This window comes from Nelumbo lutea, chromosome 8 (assembly GCF_056320005.1).
Source record: "Nelumbo lutea isolate HS-2025 chromosome 8, American lotus-T2T, whole genome shotgun sequence".
NCBI classification, from domain to species: domain Eukaryota; kingdom Viridiplantae; phylum Streptophyta; class Magnoliopsida; order Proteales; family Nelumbonaceae; genus Nelumbo; species Nelumbo lutea.
This window is the reverse complement of record NC_142691.1, coordinates 12,305,379-12,324,192: the sequence shown is the minus strand read 5'-3', so window position 1 is coordinate 12,324,192 and position 18,814 is coordinate 12,305,379. Positions and strand designations below refer to the sequence as shown.

General features: G+C 36.5%; 1 protein-coding gene across 6 annotated transcripts; it reads right to left on the bottom strand.

Annotated features, from left to right (window-relative positions):
* Window positions 1-6,768: 6,768 nt before the first annotated feature.
* Window positions 6,769-17,716, bottom strand: LOC148842758 (syntaxin-32-like). 6 transcript variants are annotated; one of them, XR_016103321.1, is made up of 7 exons: window positions 17,291-17,527; window positions 16,783-17,169; window positions 10,120-10,370; window positions 9,829-10,004; window positions 9,341-9,538; window positions 7,325-7,476; window positions 6,769-7,216 (listed from the first exon to the last, which is right to left on the bottom strand). XR_016103321.1 is itself a non-coding variant. In XM_088958117.1 (6 exons), the coding sequence occupies exons 2-6, from the start codon at window positions 17,012-17,014 to the stop codon at window positions 7,057-7,059; spliced, it is 1,017 nt and encodes a 338-aa protein (XP_088814243.1). In that variant the 5' UTR covers window positions 17,015-17,169; window positions 17,291-17,521; the 3' UTR covers window positions 6,769-7,056. The 6 variants fall into 6 exon arrangements, 3 of the variants coding, with proteins under 3 accessions (XP_088814243.1, XP_088814242.1, XP_088814244.1); XR_016103320.1 differs by having other exon boundaries at window positions 16,783-17,527; XR_016103322.1 differs by having other exon boundaries at window positions 7,325-7,473; window positions 16,783-17,527.
* Between the last annotated feature and the right edge of the window lie 1,098 nt (window positions 17,717-18,814).

The window sequence follows — 18,814 nt, the reverse complement described above, 5'->3', positions numbered from 1 at the left end:
CCCCATTGAGGTCACTAATCTATGGTTTGATTTTATTTTAATTTAAGGACATTCAGGGTTTTAATATTTCAATTCTAATCAAGCTTATCAACAAAGGTGTATTTTATCAAGGTTACCAAGAACAAGTGGGAATCTAATTAAACACTGCAATTGGCTAGCTATATTGGTAAGGTCTTTGGCTGGTTGTAGCGCAGCGAAGGTGGGAGCAAAGATGGGATCAGTTCCCACCTTCGCTCAGGTTCAGGTATTATGGGTATGAGAGATGGGCTGTCTTGTTGTTTAGCCCATGAAATAATATATAAAAGAGTAAAATACAAAAACCTCCCCTAAAGTTTTTGACAATCATAAAAACCTCCCCTTTAGTTTTATTTTAACAAACACCTCCCATAAACTTTTAACAAATTTGATAAAAACCTCCTTTCCAAACGGAAAACGTTAGATTGATTTTCAAATACCAATTATACCCTTTTTGTAAATTATCATATTTAAACTCGAAAAAGAAAACCTAAACCTCAAACTTGTTGAACGCCTCGACCTCTCCTTTTAGGAATCACATTCCCCACCTTTTCTAAACAATGCCTACATCCGTTTTTTCTCAACATCGTCCAACATTGTGCTAAGGTGTAAATCGAAAAGAATCTGGTTGTAAAAATTGCAAGTGTCATAACGAAGGAAACTACCGTCCAAAAACATTTGGGCTGAGTTGGCGGGAAGGCAACTAAGGAGCTTAGTTCCATTCTCGGTGAAGTAGAAGAGACAGCCAGTCAGGGAGATGTCAATGTGACATTGAGCTAGTATGGTATCGAGGGGGAGGGTGAGAAGAAGAATGAGAATTTGATGAAGAAAACCCATATATGAGATGTTGAAGCATTAGGATGAGCGAGAAAAATCATAAAAGATAACATGATAGATGCATGGATATCTCAATTGGTATGTTAATATTTTCATGGAACATATCTCTCTTATTCTTGAAGGATTTATTTTTTCTTGTTCCCCCTTTTTTTTTCTATTCCAAATGAAATTTTGTGATTGCATATAGCTGGTGAGGCAGGGATGGAGGGAAGGTGGGAAATTTTGGCTGTTGGGGTCCCACAGCCTACACGGTTTAGGAGCTTTTTTCTGCGTGATATGTTACCATGAATGTAGGGTAAAAGAGCAATTGCCTTCAATATTCTTTCAACGGGACTGGATGGATTGACATGTCATGCAGAAGAAGTTAGTCAACAGCCTAGGTTGTTTTCGCTCCCAACAGCCAAAGTTTTCTCAGTTTTTCCAACCAAGTAGATTCCCTCATCTCATAAACTATTTGAATCATCTACTATTGTTATTATATGCATAAAGAAAAAAAGGTGCATGTATTAACCAATGTTTTGAAAATTGGACCAATTGAACTGGTTGGACCATGACCCAGCCCCTGGCTAGTCCAGATATACCCCCAAAATCGGTATGTTAAAAAAATGGGGAATAACCGGTCACCCTGTTGGTTCAACTGGCAAACTGTAAAACTGGTCCCGGTTTTGTATAACCGGCTGGTTTTTTCATTTTCAAATTTAGTACACAAAGACAAAAAAATGTTCAATTGGGCCAAACAGTCCCTTAGGTCTAAATCCAATCGAATCCCAAATTTGAAAACCTCAAAACCATCGATCTCTCATTGTTCAAAATGGCAAAACCTAACCTAATACCACCTGACCTGACCACCCCAATGCCTCTAGCTTCGTCGACGCCATTACTGTCGCCACCAAGAGTCTCTCTCTCTCTCTCTCTCTTCTTCTTCTTCTTCTTCTTCTTCTTCTTCTTCTTCCCGTCGGTGGACTTTGTTAATTGCGCATGTCCCTCTCCTTCTAAATTCGCTGGCTAGTTCCTCTTAGACCTATTCATGGGGCAGGTAGGGTTGAGCTTTGTCTATGTATCAATAAAATACATTCAAGAATGAGCCCGAGCCCGACCTTCATAAAAAATTCGAAACTCGGTCCCGAGCTCGAGCCCAACCAGAAATTTGAAAATATATTTTTTTAATTTTTTATTCAATAAAAAAGTATTTTATTTATACTAAAAACCTTAAAAACTCAAAAATAATAAACATCTCACTATTACTTAAAAAAAGAGGAGAACAAAGAAAAAATTTTGTATATATATTTTTTATTATTTAATATGTAGTATCAAGGGCTCAAGCTTGAGTTAGGCTTTTTTGAGAAAGCCTGAGCCTGGCCCAAAAAAAAGTCGGGCCCAGTGCTTTAGGCCCGAGCCCAACCTTGTAGGCCTAAAATTATGACCAAACCCGACTTATAACAAGTCGGTTTGGGCCGGGCCATCGGGCTACTTGGCCCATGAACATGTCTTCCATTGATTTCTAAATTCCAAACCTGCAACATTTGTTTTTCTTTATTCATTATTGATTAGCTTGTTTATAGTTTAGTTACACTTAAATTTTAAAATTTTAATGTTTATTTTTTAATTATTAAACTTGATTATTTAATTACCAAGTGGAGTCTCCAACTAGTTGTTCAATCTACCAAGTTGAGTCTCCAACTAGTTGTTCAGTCTTGCAAGTTAGCTTACCTAATTGTCTTAAGCCCTTTCAAATAACTGAAAATTGAAATTGAATTTAGAATTGTGATTTGTGATACTGATAATGCAATACTATAATAGCTGGAAATTGAATTCAGTTTTACTTTATCATGTATGCATTATAATTTCTGAATTGATAGTCTTGAAATGCCTTATGTGAATTGTGATGGTAATTTTAGTTAAACTCTGAAAGTTTGAACTTTGAAGTGTTATTGACTTATTTCTATTATGGATTAATTTTCCTTCATATTCAATAATTTTTTTGAATTTTTATTTATTATATATTTATTTATTACATCAGCACGGTTCGACCTTTGGTTTAATCCCGGTTGGACCTCGGACCCATGAACCTCTGCCTTTATTGGGTTAATGCCTGGTCTGATTCTCTGAACATTGGTATTTACTATTAAGGTGCTAGGTAATGATGATTTTCTTGGTTGTTGCATTTAAACAGCTTGCAATGTCAGCATTTTACTATAAATGGGCAAAATTTATGTTTGTTGACGATTCTTTTATTTAGAAAAAAAATACATTAATGCATAAAAAAACAAAACCTTTATTTGGTTATCATGTTCTAATTGCAATAAAAATTTCAATAAAAAACAACACTTTATACGCCTAGCCAGCTTTTATTGACTCCATATCTCCTGCCCATGATAACTCTGTTCACTTCTACACAACACACTACCCTGTGAATTGGGAACATCTCTCCCTACATAATACTATGTAGGAGGAGGAGATGTTCTCCATTTGTGGCTGCAATGTTATGTGAGTGGATGTGGGCAGAGTTTGTGTGGGCAAGAGATCCAGACTCGCTTTTATCATCACTCAATTGGGAAGCATGTGTTGTTGATTATGCTCAAACGGAGAGTTGGGATTAGATGAATATGATGTGGTTGTGTAAACCAATAATAACATGGGATAAGTATGCTGTACTCCCCCCTTAGAAATTACAGCCACCTCCTGGTCTACTACTATCCCCCCTTATAAATCGCATCCTGCCCGTGGATTTGGCATCAATCCACGGTTAGAATTCAATCCACCCCTAGAAATCTTTCTGAATGGTTAAAACCCCTAAAAACAATCCACATCAGTCATAAAGTGCATATGCCCCAGAACCACTCTATCTCTCACTTTGCATGCATGGTTGGCATGGAGCATTATTATTAGTTATACAGCCATCGCATTCAATTGATCCGGTCTCATAAAAATAAAAAAAGCAATACAATGTCGAACACCACCCTATTTTTTTATCATGTTGGATTGTTGGCAAAGAACAATTAAAAAACAAATCTGATTCCTTTTCCACCCTGGACCTTTATAACATGTTCAATATTCTCTAAATATTATGCTGTTTAGATCCAAATTGCATTTAGCCTTAGCAAATATCTTCTACCCAATTTGAACGAGTTACATATTTGTATTTGTACTCTTTTCAAATTGAGCATAAGCAAACGTTCAGTAGTTTGTGCAGAAATATTGTCAAGAGACAATGACGGGGGGGGGGCGCATGGAAACTGAACGTCTGAACTCCATAATGAACAATTAATTTTTCTACTTTTAGGCTAGGTGTCATTTTGATCAAATAGATTAACTATAAAAGTGAATATTTGGTAGGAGGAAATGATTCCATTGGCTGAAATCTGTGGATATTTTTTATGACTTCCCATTTGATGACTTGTGGAGGAATTGGCTAGTAATATCTAACACTTCAACAAAAAAGGATAGAATTCTGCTAGAATGGATTCCGCCTTTGGAAGGTGTCATCAAGTTGAACTTTGATGGAAGTAGCCGAGGCAACCTCGGGCCTTCAGGTATAGGGGTATCCTGATAAATAAGGAAAGCAACATAATTTCCCTATTCTCAGGACCGGTGGGAGTGGGGGATTCCACAAGGGCAGAAATCGTTGCTGTAGTAGAAGGAATTTAGATCGCCAACCAGCTTGGAGTAGAGCATCTCCTAGTTGAAGGGGACTCTCAGGTGGTAATAAGGTGGCTCCTAAATTTGGATACCACCATTTGGGGCTACAAAGATTTCATCCAAAAAGTAAAGTGGTTAACTAGCAATATGAGAGTTGAGGTAAAATGGGTTAGTAGGTCTGCTAATTCTTTGGCTGATGCTATAGCCAAACATGGGGATTTCTAGGGAAGATCTTTTTAGTGCTTCTATGCAAGTTGCTATTAATTTGGAAATCTGTACTTAACTAGCCCGGAGTGGTTGCAACTCGTGCGTTTCCTTGGGGGCTTTGTACTATTGTCTATTGTTGATTAATAAAATTATTTTAATTATAAAAAAAAATCATTTAATGAATGATTGATTTTGATCAGGCATTTGGGAATTATGACATGGTATTTCTCATGTATTACTTACTAGCATCCATCCATTACTGTTATGTCAGAAATAAATTTGCACTGCAACCAAATGCAGCCTAAGGCCCAGTTTGAAAAGAATACAAAAATAGATATGTATAGTATAAATATATACAGAATACAAGATTTTTGCGCTGTACATATCTGTATTTCTATTCCTTACCAACTGAGTTTTGGTTTGAAAGGATTAAGAGTACAAATACAAATATGTACAAGGCAAATATATGCAAAATTGTACAAAATATGAGGTTTTGTTCTTTGCATATTTGTATTTGTACTCCTTCCAAACTGAAATAAGGCCCGATTTATTTACAGTACAATTTTCATTTGCACGAATGCACATTTCCCTTTATTTTTGGTTTAGATTTTACCTTAATTTATTTGTTTGCAGTGCAATGATAAAATCTAGAGTAAAAATAAAATAAAATCCAAAGCAAAACTGGAGCAGAATTTGCACTCTCATACATTCCTACTAATACAAATAGAATTGTATCACAACAAATGGATCCATACCAAATACAACTTTTCAAAGTGATTTGACACAAAATCAGAGAATCCATTCCTCTTGACAAAGATCATCCAAATAATTGGGTTTACGCCCCCCCCCCCAAAAAAAAAAGAAGAAAAAAAGAAAAGAAAAAGAAAGAAAGTGGTCAAATCTATTCGCTACAGCAATTAAAATTTGATCAATAATTTATCTTTTCCCTACAAAATACTTTGTTCACCAAACTAATGGGCCTAAACTCTCTCGAAGGACATGCACTACACGTATTTGAAACCAAGGCAATAAAAGTGGATTTCAACCCTAAATTTATAATGCCGTTGTAAAGCCATATGGACTTAGTGCTTCAGATCCATCTATAAAGATAATTGTTTTCTTTATTTCCTCCAATTCAAACCTCCTTTCAAGGCAATGTTTAACATTCTCCAAAATCCTTGTCGGGTCATGGGTCAAACCTTTTGACCACGAGTCACAAAAAAAATAATAATAATAATAGATTTTGTACTTTATAATTTAAATATAAATGGTGGCTAAATGGGATTGGTTAAGCCATTATAGCTTAGGTCCAGGGGTTAAAAGAGAAGAAGGATTACAATATTCTAACCTTGTCGGTGTAGAAAAAACCTCAAATCAGCTTGGCCCCACAAGGATTTTGCAAGTCCCGCCAAAATCCCTACTAAGAATTCATGTGTCAAGGGCGAATATAGGATATGTTACTTCTGACTAGGAGTTCGGTCTACGGATTTAGGCAAAAGTGTGGGCCTACTTGTTTCTTCTTAACTCTCGCCCCTTCTTACAACTTTAAAAGTAAGCTGAACCCTCCCCTCTTGTTACTTGTTAGTTTGCTGTGCGATCTCACTTCCATGTTTGTAAACAAATTGACTATTGAGTGCAAATTCTGGTTTATTTTAGTTTTGAGTTTCACCTTGGTTTAGTTTGTTTGCAGTATGGATCAAGTAAAATAAAAGTTTGCACTCAAATAAAATTACAATGAGAACAAATGGAGTGCCAAGAAAAAGCAATATCAACATCCACCAATATTTTAACAATTTGCTGGAGTTCATCAGTCTCACACTCAAATCGATAATTGATACATCTTAAAACTCTCCAAACCAAATGCATAATCTTTATAGTTAGTAATTAGTACTCTTGTTCATTCACAAACGTCAACCGAGAATAAGCACGCCCACTCAATGAATTTATATTAATTATTTAATTCTGCTCTCTGTTTCAACTTTCAAACACACAGATGCAATGCAAATGGCAAAGAACTGAAGAAGGAAGCTATGAAGACATGTCATCCTAGCAGCAACTTACCCAAGAAAATGTAAGGGAAGAATAATGGTAGACTTCTCATTGTATTTGTACATACACAGTCACAGTTTATGATGTTACGTACAACAAGGCAGAGCGAAACTGCAAATATAATTTTTGAAATGTTGGATGAGACTCGATCATTTGACTCTGTAAATTGGGCTAGTGGCTATAAAATGTCCAAACAAAAGAAATGGAAGGAAAAAGAAAAGAAAGATGCAATGAAGTAAGTAGCAGGCCCGTGGCCTTTGAAAAGGCACTTTCTTTCTATTTCTTCTTTTAGTTATTCTTGATATAATGCTATGCCACAAAAAATAGGAAAATCATTAGGAATACAATCAATACAAAGAATATTTTAATCATCAGCCACCGGTTGGATGAGATACTGTTGAGGTACTTGAGCAGCGCTCCTTGTGCCCCTTCCACATTTACCAGTGTGTCATCCATGTTCTCATCAATCCTGTCAGGTTGAATTCAAATAGAAGCAAAGTTAGATATCATTAATATGCTTGACTACAGATTATGAATCACAGATTCCATTCTATATTTTAATGCAAGAAAAGTTCACCATCAAATTACGCTTATGGGACATTTGCCAGTGTGTCATCCATGTTCTCATCAATCCTGTCTGATTTTTTTTTTTTTTTTCATCGACCTCTTTTTAGTTTTTGTTGACCATGCAGTGGAAGCAGTAATCTGAGGATTGAAATAATCCACCTGCTAATTTTGTATAGGATTTCTTAAGAATTAGAATGGATATTGAATGATCAGTCATTCAGACTGCCTGCATATTTATGTGAAAGAATAGAAAGTAATTTCTGTCTACAGACTAGAGATTGTTCAATCTGGTCATGAATATATTTGCTAAGCATATAAACAAATCATTCCGGGGCCATGGTTTAGTTGAATTGCTGGGCAAAACAGGGGGTGACGAGTTATATGTTTTTGGGAATGCAACGAGGATTTGTACTTAACACTGAAACCGAACCATCCTTTCACTCTTTGTTTACTTTATCTCTACCCAATGTAACAAAAATATAAAATTATTCTTCGTTGCTGATATATAAAATAAATAAAAAAAGCTAGTCAAATTGTCACTTAGGTATCAACTAGGCAACTCAGTAGGCGTTTTGGAGAAGTATGAAGCATCATCCAAGTGACTAACCAAGCAGGCAGTATAGATTTAATCATTTCAATAGAGGAAAATAAGTATTTATGTCCCTTTATCAAACACCAACTTTATAATTAATATGTAATTACATAATACTAATGCATAATCACAATACAAGAAATATCCATATTTTTTATAAATAAAAAAAATATACATAAATGTATATATATAAAATTTACAGTGGGCCCACTTTATTAAATGTATACAAAGTTACATGAGCTTATCAGAATAATCAATGGCAAAAGCCTAGGTCTGGGGACAATGGACCCAGAACATGGTTTAAAATCTTATAGTTTGCCATGTTGAAGCAAGTTGTTAAGGCAACACCTAGGCGACAAGGCACCCTTGGAAGTTGCCTCGCCTAATCACCAAACAGATTTTTACGTGGTGTACTGAAATACTTTTATCTTTTTGAGATTATATTTATAAAATAGACATAATTAAACTAAAATATTCATTTTGTGTTTATATACTATTTCTTTTTATTATTTTCTTATTTGTTAGGGTTTTATCAAATACAAACATTGCTAAATATTGTCTCAAATCCTCAAAGACTTCAAAACCTGAACCAACAAGGAAGAACTTAGAATTTTATCTAAACAATACTTCTTCTTCCACCTTTTATTTTCTTCTTTTCCTATAACAAAAATAGGGGTTCAGCCATGAAATTTTCTAAATTTTCTTTTCTTTCTTATTTTTCTTCTCATGAATATGTTGAGTTTCTATACTTTAACATGAAGTTTATGTATATCAAGGAAATACAGTTGCTAGTTGCTATTGGAACCTAGGGAGCTACCCTAGGATAATTTTTACTTTTAAAAAATCACCTAAGCAACTACCCCCCATCCCACCCACCCATTAGTTGGTCTTTCCTCGGGCCCTGTAGTTACAGATCAGGATACCAGAATTAATAAGCAATATTTCAGATTTGGGTGGGTGGGGGTTGTTAAATGATCCATAATACAATCTAGGCAGTTGGACAATTTGAGATGTTTGTAGCAGTCTAGCAGATGTGCACACATATTGAATGGAACCAACTTCAGAGATTGGATGGGCTAAAAATAAGCCAAACCAATGATTGCCAACCTGTAACTATATACATATTATTTGTGAAACAGAATGTGTAACTATATACATCTTATTGGATTCATTTATCTGGTGGGAAAGAGCTCTACTGCAACTTAAAGGAAACCTGGAAATGCATAGGTTGATTGTAATATATGCAGTCTCCTATGAAACCTATGGGACGCATGGTGCATCATGGTCCCAAACCATCTACAAGTCATAGAACATCTCAGCTGATAAAGTAAAGACATGAATAAATACACTGAAAGGAGCTACTAGTTTGGTTTACTTTTGAGCAATAAATACCGTAAGTAAGTTTGAGAGTAGAAACGTAGAATAATATAAAACCTGATTGCAAGCTCTCCTTGCTGAGAAACCATGGTAGCTAGTTGGGTGAAGATGTTGCTCAGTTCATGAATGGTTGACTCCACATTTTGAAGAGCTTCAGCTCTGCTCTGCATGTAACTGTCTTGTAATGGAACCAACTGCTGTTGATGTTGCTGATTCTGCTGTAGCAATGGTTGGGTCTCCCCATCTGCTTGCTTCCTAAGAATGAAAGGAATAGAACAATTTCAATATGCCAGGGCCACAGTTCAAGTTAAGAGCATCCAGTAAAACTGCCAGGCCCATGAATTCATCACAAGTTATAAAAACTGAACACAATTACCCAAAGCACTTGAGAGGAAAAACCTTTTAAATCCTCCCTAGTTCAGTAGAGCAGTTTCAATATGCCCAGGCCTCAATTCAAGTTAAGACCATCCAGTAAGTCAGTAACCTTTCTTTTCATGATTATGTCACCACTCACCAACATATTCAGTACTCGAAGATGTTTTTACCTGGGAAATAACTGGGATGAAGAAGCAGACCCATTGACCCATGGAGGTGGAGGGGTGGCTGAGGCACTAGCAGCTACCCTAGAAGCCAATGGACGCTGTCGAACAAAAGGATTAGTGGCATCCCTTGAAGCAGTGGAAGAAAACAATTGCCTTCTGTTCTCATGGACCTTCAAGTTCTGCAAAAATACAACATAAAATTGGTAAATAGGAAACTAAATGAAATAATTGAAGAAACCCATAGAGAGCAACCAGTCTGGTTAAGGTGACTATTTACAGCAATGTTCCACTTACCTCTGTCCTCAAGGTAAGGACTTCCTTGAACTCCTTTGTGGTGCTCATCAAGCGGTTCTTCAGGTTATCCACAACCGTGGTTGAGTGACTAGTAGTATCAGTTGAGATGTTCCCACTTTCATTTTGTGAATTGCATAGGAGCTGCAGGTCTACTACTGCTGAGTTGAGTGCAGTGATATCCTGCTTGATAACTGCTGTCAGCTCTTGAATCTCCACTGTTGGATCATCAAACACTGATGTTCTCTTTGCCACTGCAGGAACAGAGAAAAATATATATATTTCAACTTCTTGTGTTCAATAAAGAGTGAAACAAGTGGCCTTCTTTTTATCAATAACAAGCAGCAAAAAAATTGTGACCAAATAAATGTTCAGCAAAAGGAGAAGCAAGCAAATCTTCTGCATATGATTGTTTTTAGGGATACTTTAATTGGCTCCAGTGCATGAACATGAAAAACCACCACATCAACACACATACAGCATATATACAAGATGTTGTAGTGGTCGTTCCCAAGCAGAGGAAAAGGCAACTTGGATTATGACCATGTGTGTTGCTTAGCCTGGCTTGGAAATGATGACTACGTCTCTGCCCCCCACACCCCACACACACAAAAAAAAAGCCACCAGGTTACAAAGGGCCCAGCAGAAAGTTATTAATTTTATTTTAAAGAAAAAAATATAACCTTGACCAAATAAACAATCAATGAAGCAACCCAAAATATGATAAAATTGGATGTCTATGCGAAAAGGCACCATGGGAATCTACTTGAAGGACGGTAGATGACTGAAAGGATAGTCTCAGGTGAGCTAGGGGGAGTTGCCGGGGGAAGGCTTCTCAAATCTGAGATCTGAGACCAGAGAATAGAGCTGAGAGCAGGAAGAGAGTTAAGGCTTCAGACTGGAAGAGCTTACACAAGGCTAGGTTATGAACACATGGGAGGATCCTTCGGAGATTCCCTATTTTTATAGATTTCTTAAGGAAAGGAAGGAAGCTTTCCCACTTCAGGAAAGTTGTCACGAGAATGATATGAGTTTACTAGATCTGAGAAACCTGGGTCAGTTGAGGTTTCGCCACATGTCCAGGTAGTTACCTTGGTATTTGAGTTGCAGCTCTTTCCCAACGTACACATGTGAGCACAAGTGCAACAACTACTGCCCCTTCTGAGTTCTATGGTGAGTGTACAGGGGAAAGGTTTTACCTCAATAAGGCTCAAGTGTTAATTCATGTTTGTGACGAGCGATGTAAAACTATGATAAAATTGCAATGGGCATCCTCAAGACAGAAGTGCAACACTAGACTGTGATAGTCGTCCTGCTGCAATACAAATCCAAAGTGTGATAAGATATCACAGGGCTTTTGTCATGATAGAGAATGCGATAAGGTAGTGTGGTAGGGAAGAGTACATACATGTGATGGATGCGCTCAGAGCATCGAAGAAGAATTTAGTGATAGGTAACCAATCATCAAGAGGGAGGAGATTGTGATATCGCAACGTCAGAAAGTGATAAGGAGTTGTGATGCAATGTGCTATTACGAGGTTTCACTGCGATGAACAAAATCAATGAGATGGCTACACCATTGTTCTACGTCAACGTGTTATTATCTCATTGTGTTACTACCACTATGCAACAGCTGACCAAGTAGTCTTGTAGCATATGCCATTTGTCACAGGGGATGTGATGTCTAAATCCATGTACTTAAACATACCAGATTCCAGACGAACTTTCATATGGTGCAGTTCACATATGATTTTTGTTTTAACACACTTCAACTCCAATTTGACAAGGGCATAAAGGTTATTCTTTTAAGTGAGTATGGCAATACTTCTATATTGATACCCAATAAGCTTTAGATTGATCATATATAACATCCATTTTATTTCCTGATATCTGAATTTCCTTCTCTTTTTTTTTTTTTTGTAATAAGAATAAATCAAACTAAACATAGTACCACCCATATTCAAGTGTCTTAAGAAGTATAGGAGGCTAGGCTCCAAGAAAATACCAAGAAGCTCAACCCAAGGTTCATGCTTGAAAGTCTAAATTATAATGCCCATTCCTCACACCTTGAAATGCCTTGTGTGTGTCTTCTTTCCTTCTTTTTGTATTGACAGGAGTATGTAAAAGTAAAACTATTGGTTAGAGAAAAATTCTAACTGTTTAACGAATTTCCTAATAACAACATGTGCAGTTTACTAGAGTTGGCAAGATCATTAGTTAAATCTACAAATAGGAAAGCAAACAGCTAAAAGGTCCAAAACATCCATTATCATCTGGGTCCCTTTTGAGACTAGATTAGAAGCTGGTGAAATAAAGATCTTCAAGCATTCAAATGGAGCTTCCTGCCTTCCTCTGCATTTTCATGGCTTTAGTTGTACCACCTGGAAAAGAGTGTAATTATAAGATAAAACTTCTTATATGATTACGGTTTGGCTGGACTACATGTTGACCTACCTCAGTATTCTTGCTCGATGAGATCTCAATCATGAACCAGTCCACTGACACCCCTACACTGGAGCTAGATTGTTTACTCATAGTTTTGTACCAGATCATGGAGAAGGAGCCTATTTATGCAACCACAACTCTCAAAGTGGTTCAAGCTATGCAAGATATCAAATTTGCTGCTTTCTATAGTTTCAATTGTATCCATTAGAGACCTAATCCACACCCACATCTTGATTTCGAAGAATACTATTCCCCATAAGTTCAAATAAAACCAAATGAAACCACCTTCCGCCTAACACTTTCATATGTTTAGAAGAGCTAATTGAACCACCTTCTACAACCTCATTAACAGAGGCATAAAAAAGAGGAAGGAATCAAATGATTAAAGCACTACAAATTTATAATGGATTGTTTGTTTATTTATTTATTTTGTCTTTAATGGATAAAATTCTCTAATCATCACTGCATTGCATCTTCAAAATAACAAGGTATAGCATAAGAATTCCAAATTCCTTCTCTGACCACTTATTTATATTATTAAGACTACACCAATGAAAACATTTCCAGGATGTTAGGTTCTAAAACATATCAATAGCCATGCAACATGGCCTAATGCTGAGCTAGATTAGTGGCTGATAGTAACCTCCACAATATTATTTATAAATGGTATTAATAAAACTAGAATCATGGTGCCTGAAATAGATCAAAATTTATATCTTGAGACTTGAGTGGTCTTTGTACAAGCCTTGCAGTGTTTTAAAAGGCGCGCCTAGGCGCAGAAGCGAGGCACTTTCCAGGCTGAGCGCCTCGCCCAGGCCAAGGCGCACTAACCTTGAACAGGCGCTCGTCTTTGCCAAAACAACCAAAATAAAAAAAAAAAGAAGAAAGTTTGGAGGGAAGACTTCCTTCGTCCAAAAGTTAGCACTCCAGAAGACAAACCAGAGGAAGCTGAAGCTCATTCAAGCTCAAGTTCGTCCAGTCCAAGCCTGAGTGGAACAAAACTACAGTATCAGCCTATCAGGTATGTTATGTTTTTTTTTTTTTTGTTCTTCTTCCTGCGGCAGTTGGCAGTCCAGGCTGAAACAGGGGCTCCGCCCTATTTTTCTTCTTCTTCAGCCTCTTCTTCTTCTTCTTCATACAATACATGCATAAAAACAGGGGCTCCGGGCTCCGCCCCTGTTATTTTTTTCGTTTTTTCTCAGTAAAACAGGGCTCCGCCCTTCTTCTTCTTTCTTGCAGTCTTGTTTCTTGCACAAAAACAGGGGCTATGCCCCATTTGTTTTTCCAGTTTTTGTCATAAAAACAGGGGATCCGCCCCTTTTTTTTCATTTTTTCTCATTAAAGCAGGGGCTCTGCCCCATTGTTTTTAAGTTGTTATCATAAAAACAGGGGATCCACCCCATTTTTTTCAGTTTTTCTCATTGAATTGAAACAGTTTTTTATCATAAAAACATATTGATTATCTAATGTTGCATAGGACTATAGGTTGTGCTCATATGTCATATTCTTTAATTCTTTTATATTTATATTTTATATTTTTATATTGAATCATTGAATTTGAAATTTGAATGTGTTATACACTTGTACTGTTCTGTTAATAATATTTTTTCGTAGTCTAGTCTCCCTTTAATTATTTAATGCTGATTTCTTAATTCTGTACTTGTTGCATATTTTCCTGATAACCAATTGAATCATTGCTGATTGCAATATTGCATTTGCATATTCTATAATTCTTAATCATGCTGATTTCTTAATTCAGATTGATCATTGGTGATTGCATATTTGCATATTTTCCTGATTCATTAACTTCAGAATTCAGATTGCTGATAAGCTGATTACATTACCTCTAATGAGTAATGACTAATAATCTAAGTATCTAATTCTAACCAATTGAGCTAATAATTAAGTAATTAACTTTGTTTCTTGATATTTTCCTGATTTCTTAGAATTTCTACATGTTTTTGTTCTATTTTTTCTATTTTTTAGTTTTTCTTTATTTTGTGTGCCTTTTTTAAAAAGGTGTGCACCTCACCTTGCGCCTCAGGCGCAAAATGGCCCTTGTGCCTTGCCTGCGCCTTTCGCTTTTAAAACATTGAAGCCTTGCCTAGGCCTGAGGCACAGCATTTTGAAAAAGCATGCACCTGGTGCACCTTGCACTCCAGTCCGGAAATGTCAAATGTGCCTTTTCAAAATTTGCGCTTTTTGCCCTTTTTTATGCCTAGCAGTTGGGCCAGGTATGGATCTGACCAAGCCCCTTGAGGCAAGCCCAAACAAGCCCATGTTTAAGGTCTTAAATTATTAATCCCTACAAAAAATGATTTTATAATTTTAATTGTCTTTTAGAAATGTCTTTTATTAGGATGAATGTATAAAAAACATTAGCAAATAAGGGGTTCTCTATAATTCATCCTAAGAAAAGACATTTTTAAAAGACAATTTAAAATTATAAAATCATTTTTTGTAAGGATTAAGAATTTAAGACCCTAATATGGACTTATTCGGGCTTGCCTCAAGGGGCATGATACGAAGCAGTGTTTTAAAAGGCACGGGAGGCATATGCCTGGAGGTGCACCTCCAGGCGAGGTGCTCCCAAAATGCCTTGAGGCGTATGACAGAGGCGCTGACACCTCTTAGGTGTACGCCTCATGCACTTTTTTCATGAGGCATTCTACAGGCGTATGCCCCATGTGCCTCATATAAAAAGACTAAAAAAAGAAAAAAGGAAAAAAGAAAAAGAAAAAAAGGGGAAGGGAAGGGAAAGACAAAGAAAGAGAAAAAAAGAAAAAAAGAAAAGAAAAGGGAAGGGAAGAAAAGATACGGGGAAAGAAAGTGGTCTGCTCTAGTAAGACTCCTCTAGCTATGCATCTTAGTTTATTAAAAATAAAGAAAAAACAAGATCCCCCCTTACACTTCTTCTTCCTCCTGACCCCCCTCTTCTTAAGGAGGCTTATGCCACCTTGTGTTCGGGAGGCTTACACCTCTTACGTTCTAAACTATGCCTCAAGCCTCTAGGTAGTGGGAACACCTTGCGCCACGCCTCCACGTTTTAAAACATTGGTACAAAAGTGGCTCGTAACATGTTTAACATTACAATTATAAAAAAAAAAAAAAAGCTTAACATTACATTAGCTATTTGAAATAATATAATTGGTAAAAAATATAATTTGAAAAATTACATGCTTAAATTTGTTTTATATGTTATGTTTGATTTTAATTTTAAGTTTTCATTTTGAGTATGTTTTACATGTTATTTTATGTATTTTAATTTAATTTGAGATACTAGCTTCTTTAAAACATTTATTTTAAAATTTAAGTTTATATTTTAAATTAATATTATGTTTAATATTTTTTTTTGCATTTTTTTGTCTTGCTCCAAAAAGGCACATACTTCGCCTTGCACCTTGCAGCTCGGGCACTAAATGCCCCTTGCGCTTTTTTTGCACCTTGCATAGTTGCGCTTTTAAAACACTGCTTTGTACTTTACCTTTCTAGAGAGGATCTTCATCCACTAACTCAAATGGAACAACTTATAACTTATAGCTTGCAAGATATACTCTCTCCAAGTCACTTTGCAAAGCATTAAAGCATGCAACAGCAAAATGATTCACAAGCTGAGATGTAACAAAACCCACGCAACATAAACACCATAATCCGATGTCAAACATTCACCAGAAACTAAGTGCGCACAGTAATCCAGTGTTAAACGTTCACAAGAACAATAGTGTGAAAGCCATCCCTCCAGGGCCTCCACCTCTGGGAGTGCCCGAGAGGAAAACACAACAACAATAAATAAGGGGAAAAGGGAGCAAGGTGCATCTGGAATAACTCAATTTCAGTCAGAAAACCAACATGAGTGGCATAAACCATGCAAGAAGTCACAAGGATAAAATGTTGGTTCCTTCTTGAAAATAAGAGACGATTCCCAGGCTAATAAAAGCTTGCAGCTTATATGTCTTAGGTTCACTTTTGTGCTCGGTTCACTCATGTGGGGAAAAAACTCAAAATAACACGTCTAAGAAAATGAAACACATAAGATGCATTGATGCAATATATGTATCATTTTCAATTATCAAAAAAAAAAATATGTATCATTTTCCACAGTTAGTTGCCAGTTGATATATCAAGATTGTAAGATAAACATCAGAACCCACATTTTCCACAGCTATGTTTCAGTAAGAAAAGGAAGAATAATTGTAGCTGTTTTGGCAAATCTGTTCTTACATTTTGCAAGCTTCGAAAGCTTTTGTGATGTCTGATGGATCCCATATCCAATCTTTGAAGCCCTCTTGTTGAACTCCGACTGAATAGAGACCGCAGATCGCGATCCCTCTGGTTTCGAGCTACTACTCGGCACACTTGGCGCCGATGAAAACGACTTCTTTAGCCTCTCTGCAACAGTGAGAAACTCTTGCGTTCGATCCCTATACGACGACTGCGCGGATTTCACAGGCATTTTGAACTAAACCTTAAAATTTTGGTAAAATCCACCTTTAAACAAGATAATATCGCAAAAATCACCTCGAATTTCTTCCTGTAAGAATCCAATCAATGGAAACACCTCCGGATTCTGACCGGTTCCGCACCCAAAGCCGGATTGAAAACTGTAAACTGCAGATGATATTTCTTTCAGAGAAATGCGAAGAAACTAAATCAGAATCTCAGGCGTAAGAACAAAAGAATTCGTGATCTCGAGAGATGAAACCCTAGATCTGGCACAAGAACTCTGTACATGATGTGTGGCTGCAGCCTTGGGCTTCCAATTCAAACATCTTCCTAATGAGATCGACGCCCATTTTCCCGACTACCGACCAAAATTGCAGAGAACGACAGAGAGTATGAAACTGAGAAGATACAAGGAAATGAAAATCCAACAGAAGGAACCAGGAAGCGAGGAAAAAGAAAACTCGTCTCAGCCGTTCTGGTGCTCAAATACCTGAACTTTATTCGCATATAATGCTATACGCTAAAAGACAAGTCAATAAAATAGGACACAGATCAGCTACGTTAGACGAATTACCAGTTCGGATTTATATCATAATAACAGCTTCAGATTTGTGTTCAGATTATTAAAATGATCCCTAGTCTACCATAACTTAATTACTGACAGGATGCAAATATTTATGAAAAGTAGAATGACTATCTAGGCCTACACCTTTGAATAAGGACGGAATTGCTTACGATGCCGCATAAGCAGACGTCTGGGCAAAACGGACATTCTGTGCCCTAGCATTGCGGGAGCACGGAGATTTGTCCTGTTCAAGAGATTTTGCCGCGTAATGGCGCAAGTATTCCGAGTCGAGAGCATTCTTGTCCATGCAAACGAAATTAACATTCATCAATTTTGAGTTCAAAGTTTATATTTTTTTATGTAAACATTGTTCTAATTTTGGGTGTAAATTTTGTAAATATTGTGAGTTGAAGTGCATAAATAAATTCTTACCAAATCCCGACAAAATTGAACTAGAACCAATATTTGCATTCCTCCCGAATGGAGCCCTTTCTTTTTCTATATCTTACAAGGTGCATTGGTGCAAGTAAGGGCTGGGTAGGTCAGATTGACCCTAACCCAATCCGAGCTGTGGAAGTCCCAACCCTAACTTGAAAATTTCATATTGAGTCCATTCAAGTGTTGAGATCAATTCAATTTTAGTATCATTATTACATATAAAATGAACATAGTCATCATGTTTTTTAAGAAATTTACATTTAAGTTGTATTTGGTTGCGATGCAAACATGCATGATTACCCTCTTTCTGATTCAAGAATGCAAGGTGTAACCTGTTTTTTGTATCCTTCCTGTTTGGTTGAAATCAATGCAAAACTTAGGCCCCACTATTAATTGCCTTTAATTTTTGGATTAAACATGAAAAGCACAAATTTGTATTCAGTACAGTAATGTGCTTTATTCATGATATAAAAGTGTTAGAAAATATATTTTTGACATCTTAATCATTACATTTTTGTATGACAACCAAATGACTGGGATACATAAATACCCCAATTGGACGATATCTTCTATTGCAAATAAACACAGCCTTAAGCTCAAAATTATTGATATATACATAAATACATAATAAATGTACATATAATATTTATATACAAATATGAAACTAAGTCAGGTTGGGTTGGCCAAAGACTCAACCCTAATCAAACCTAAAGTTAAGTCAGATTACACTTTTCAACCCTAACTTGAACTTCAACCAAACCTGACTGTTTTGGGTTGGATCTGGGCTAACCTAATCCAAATTAAAAC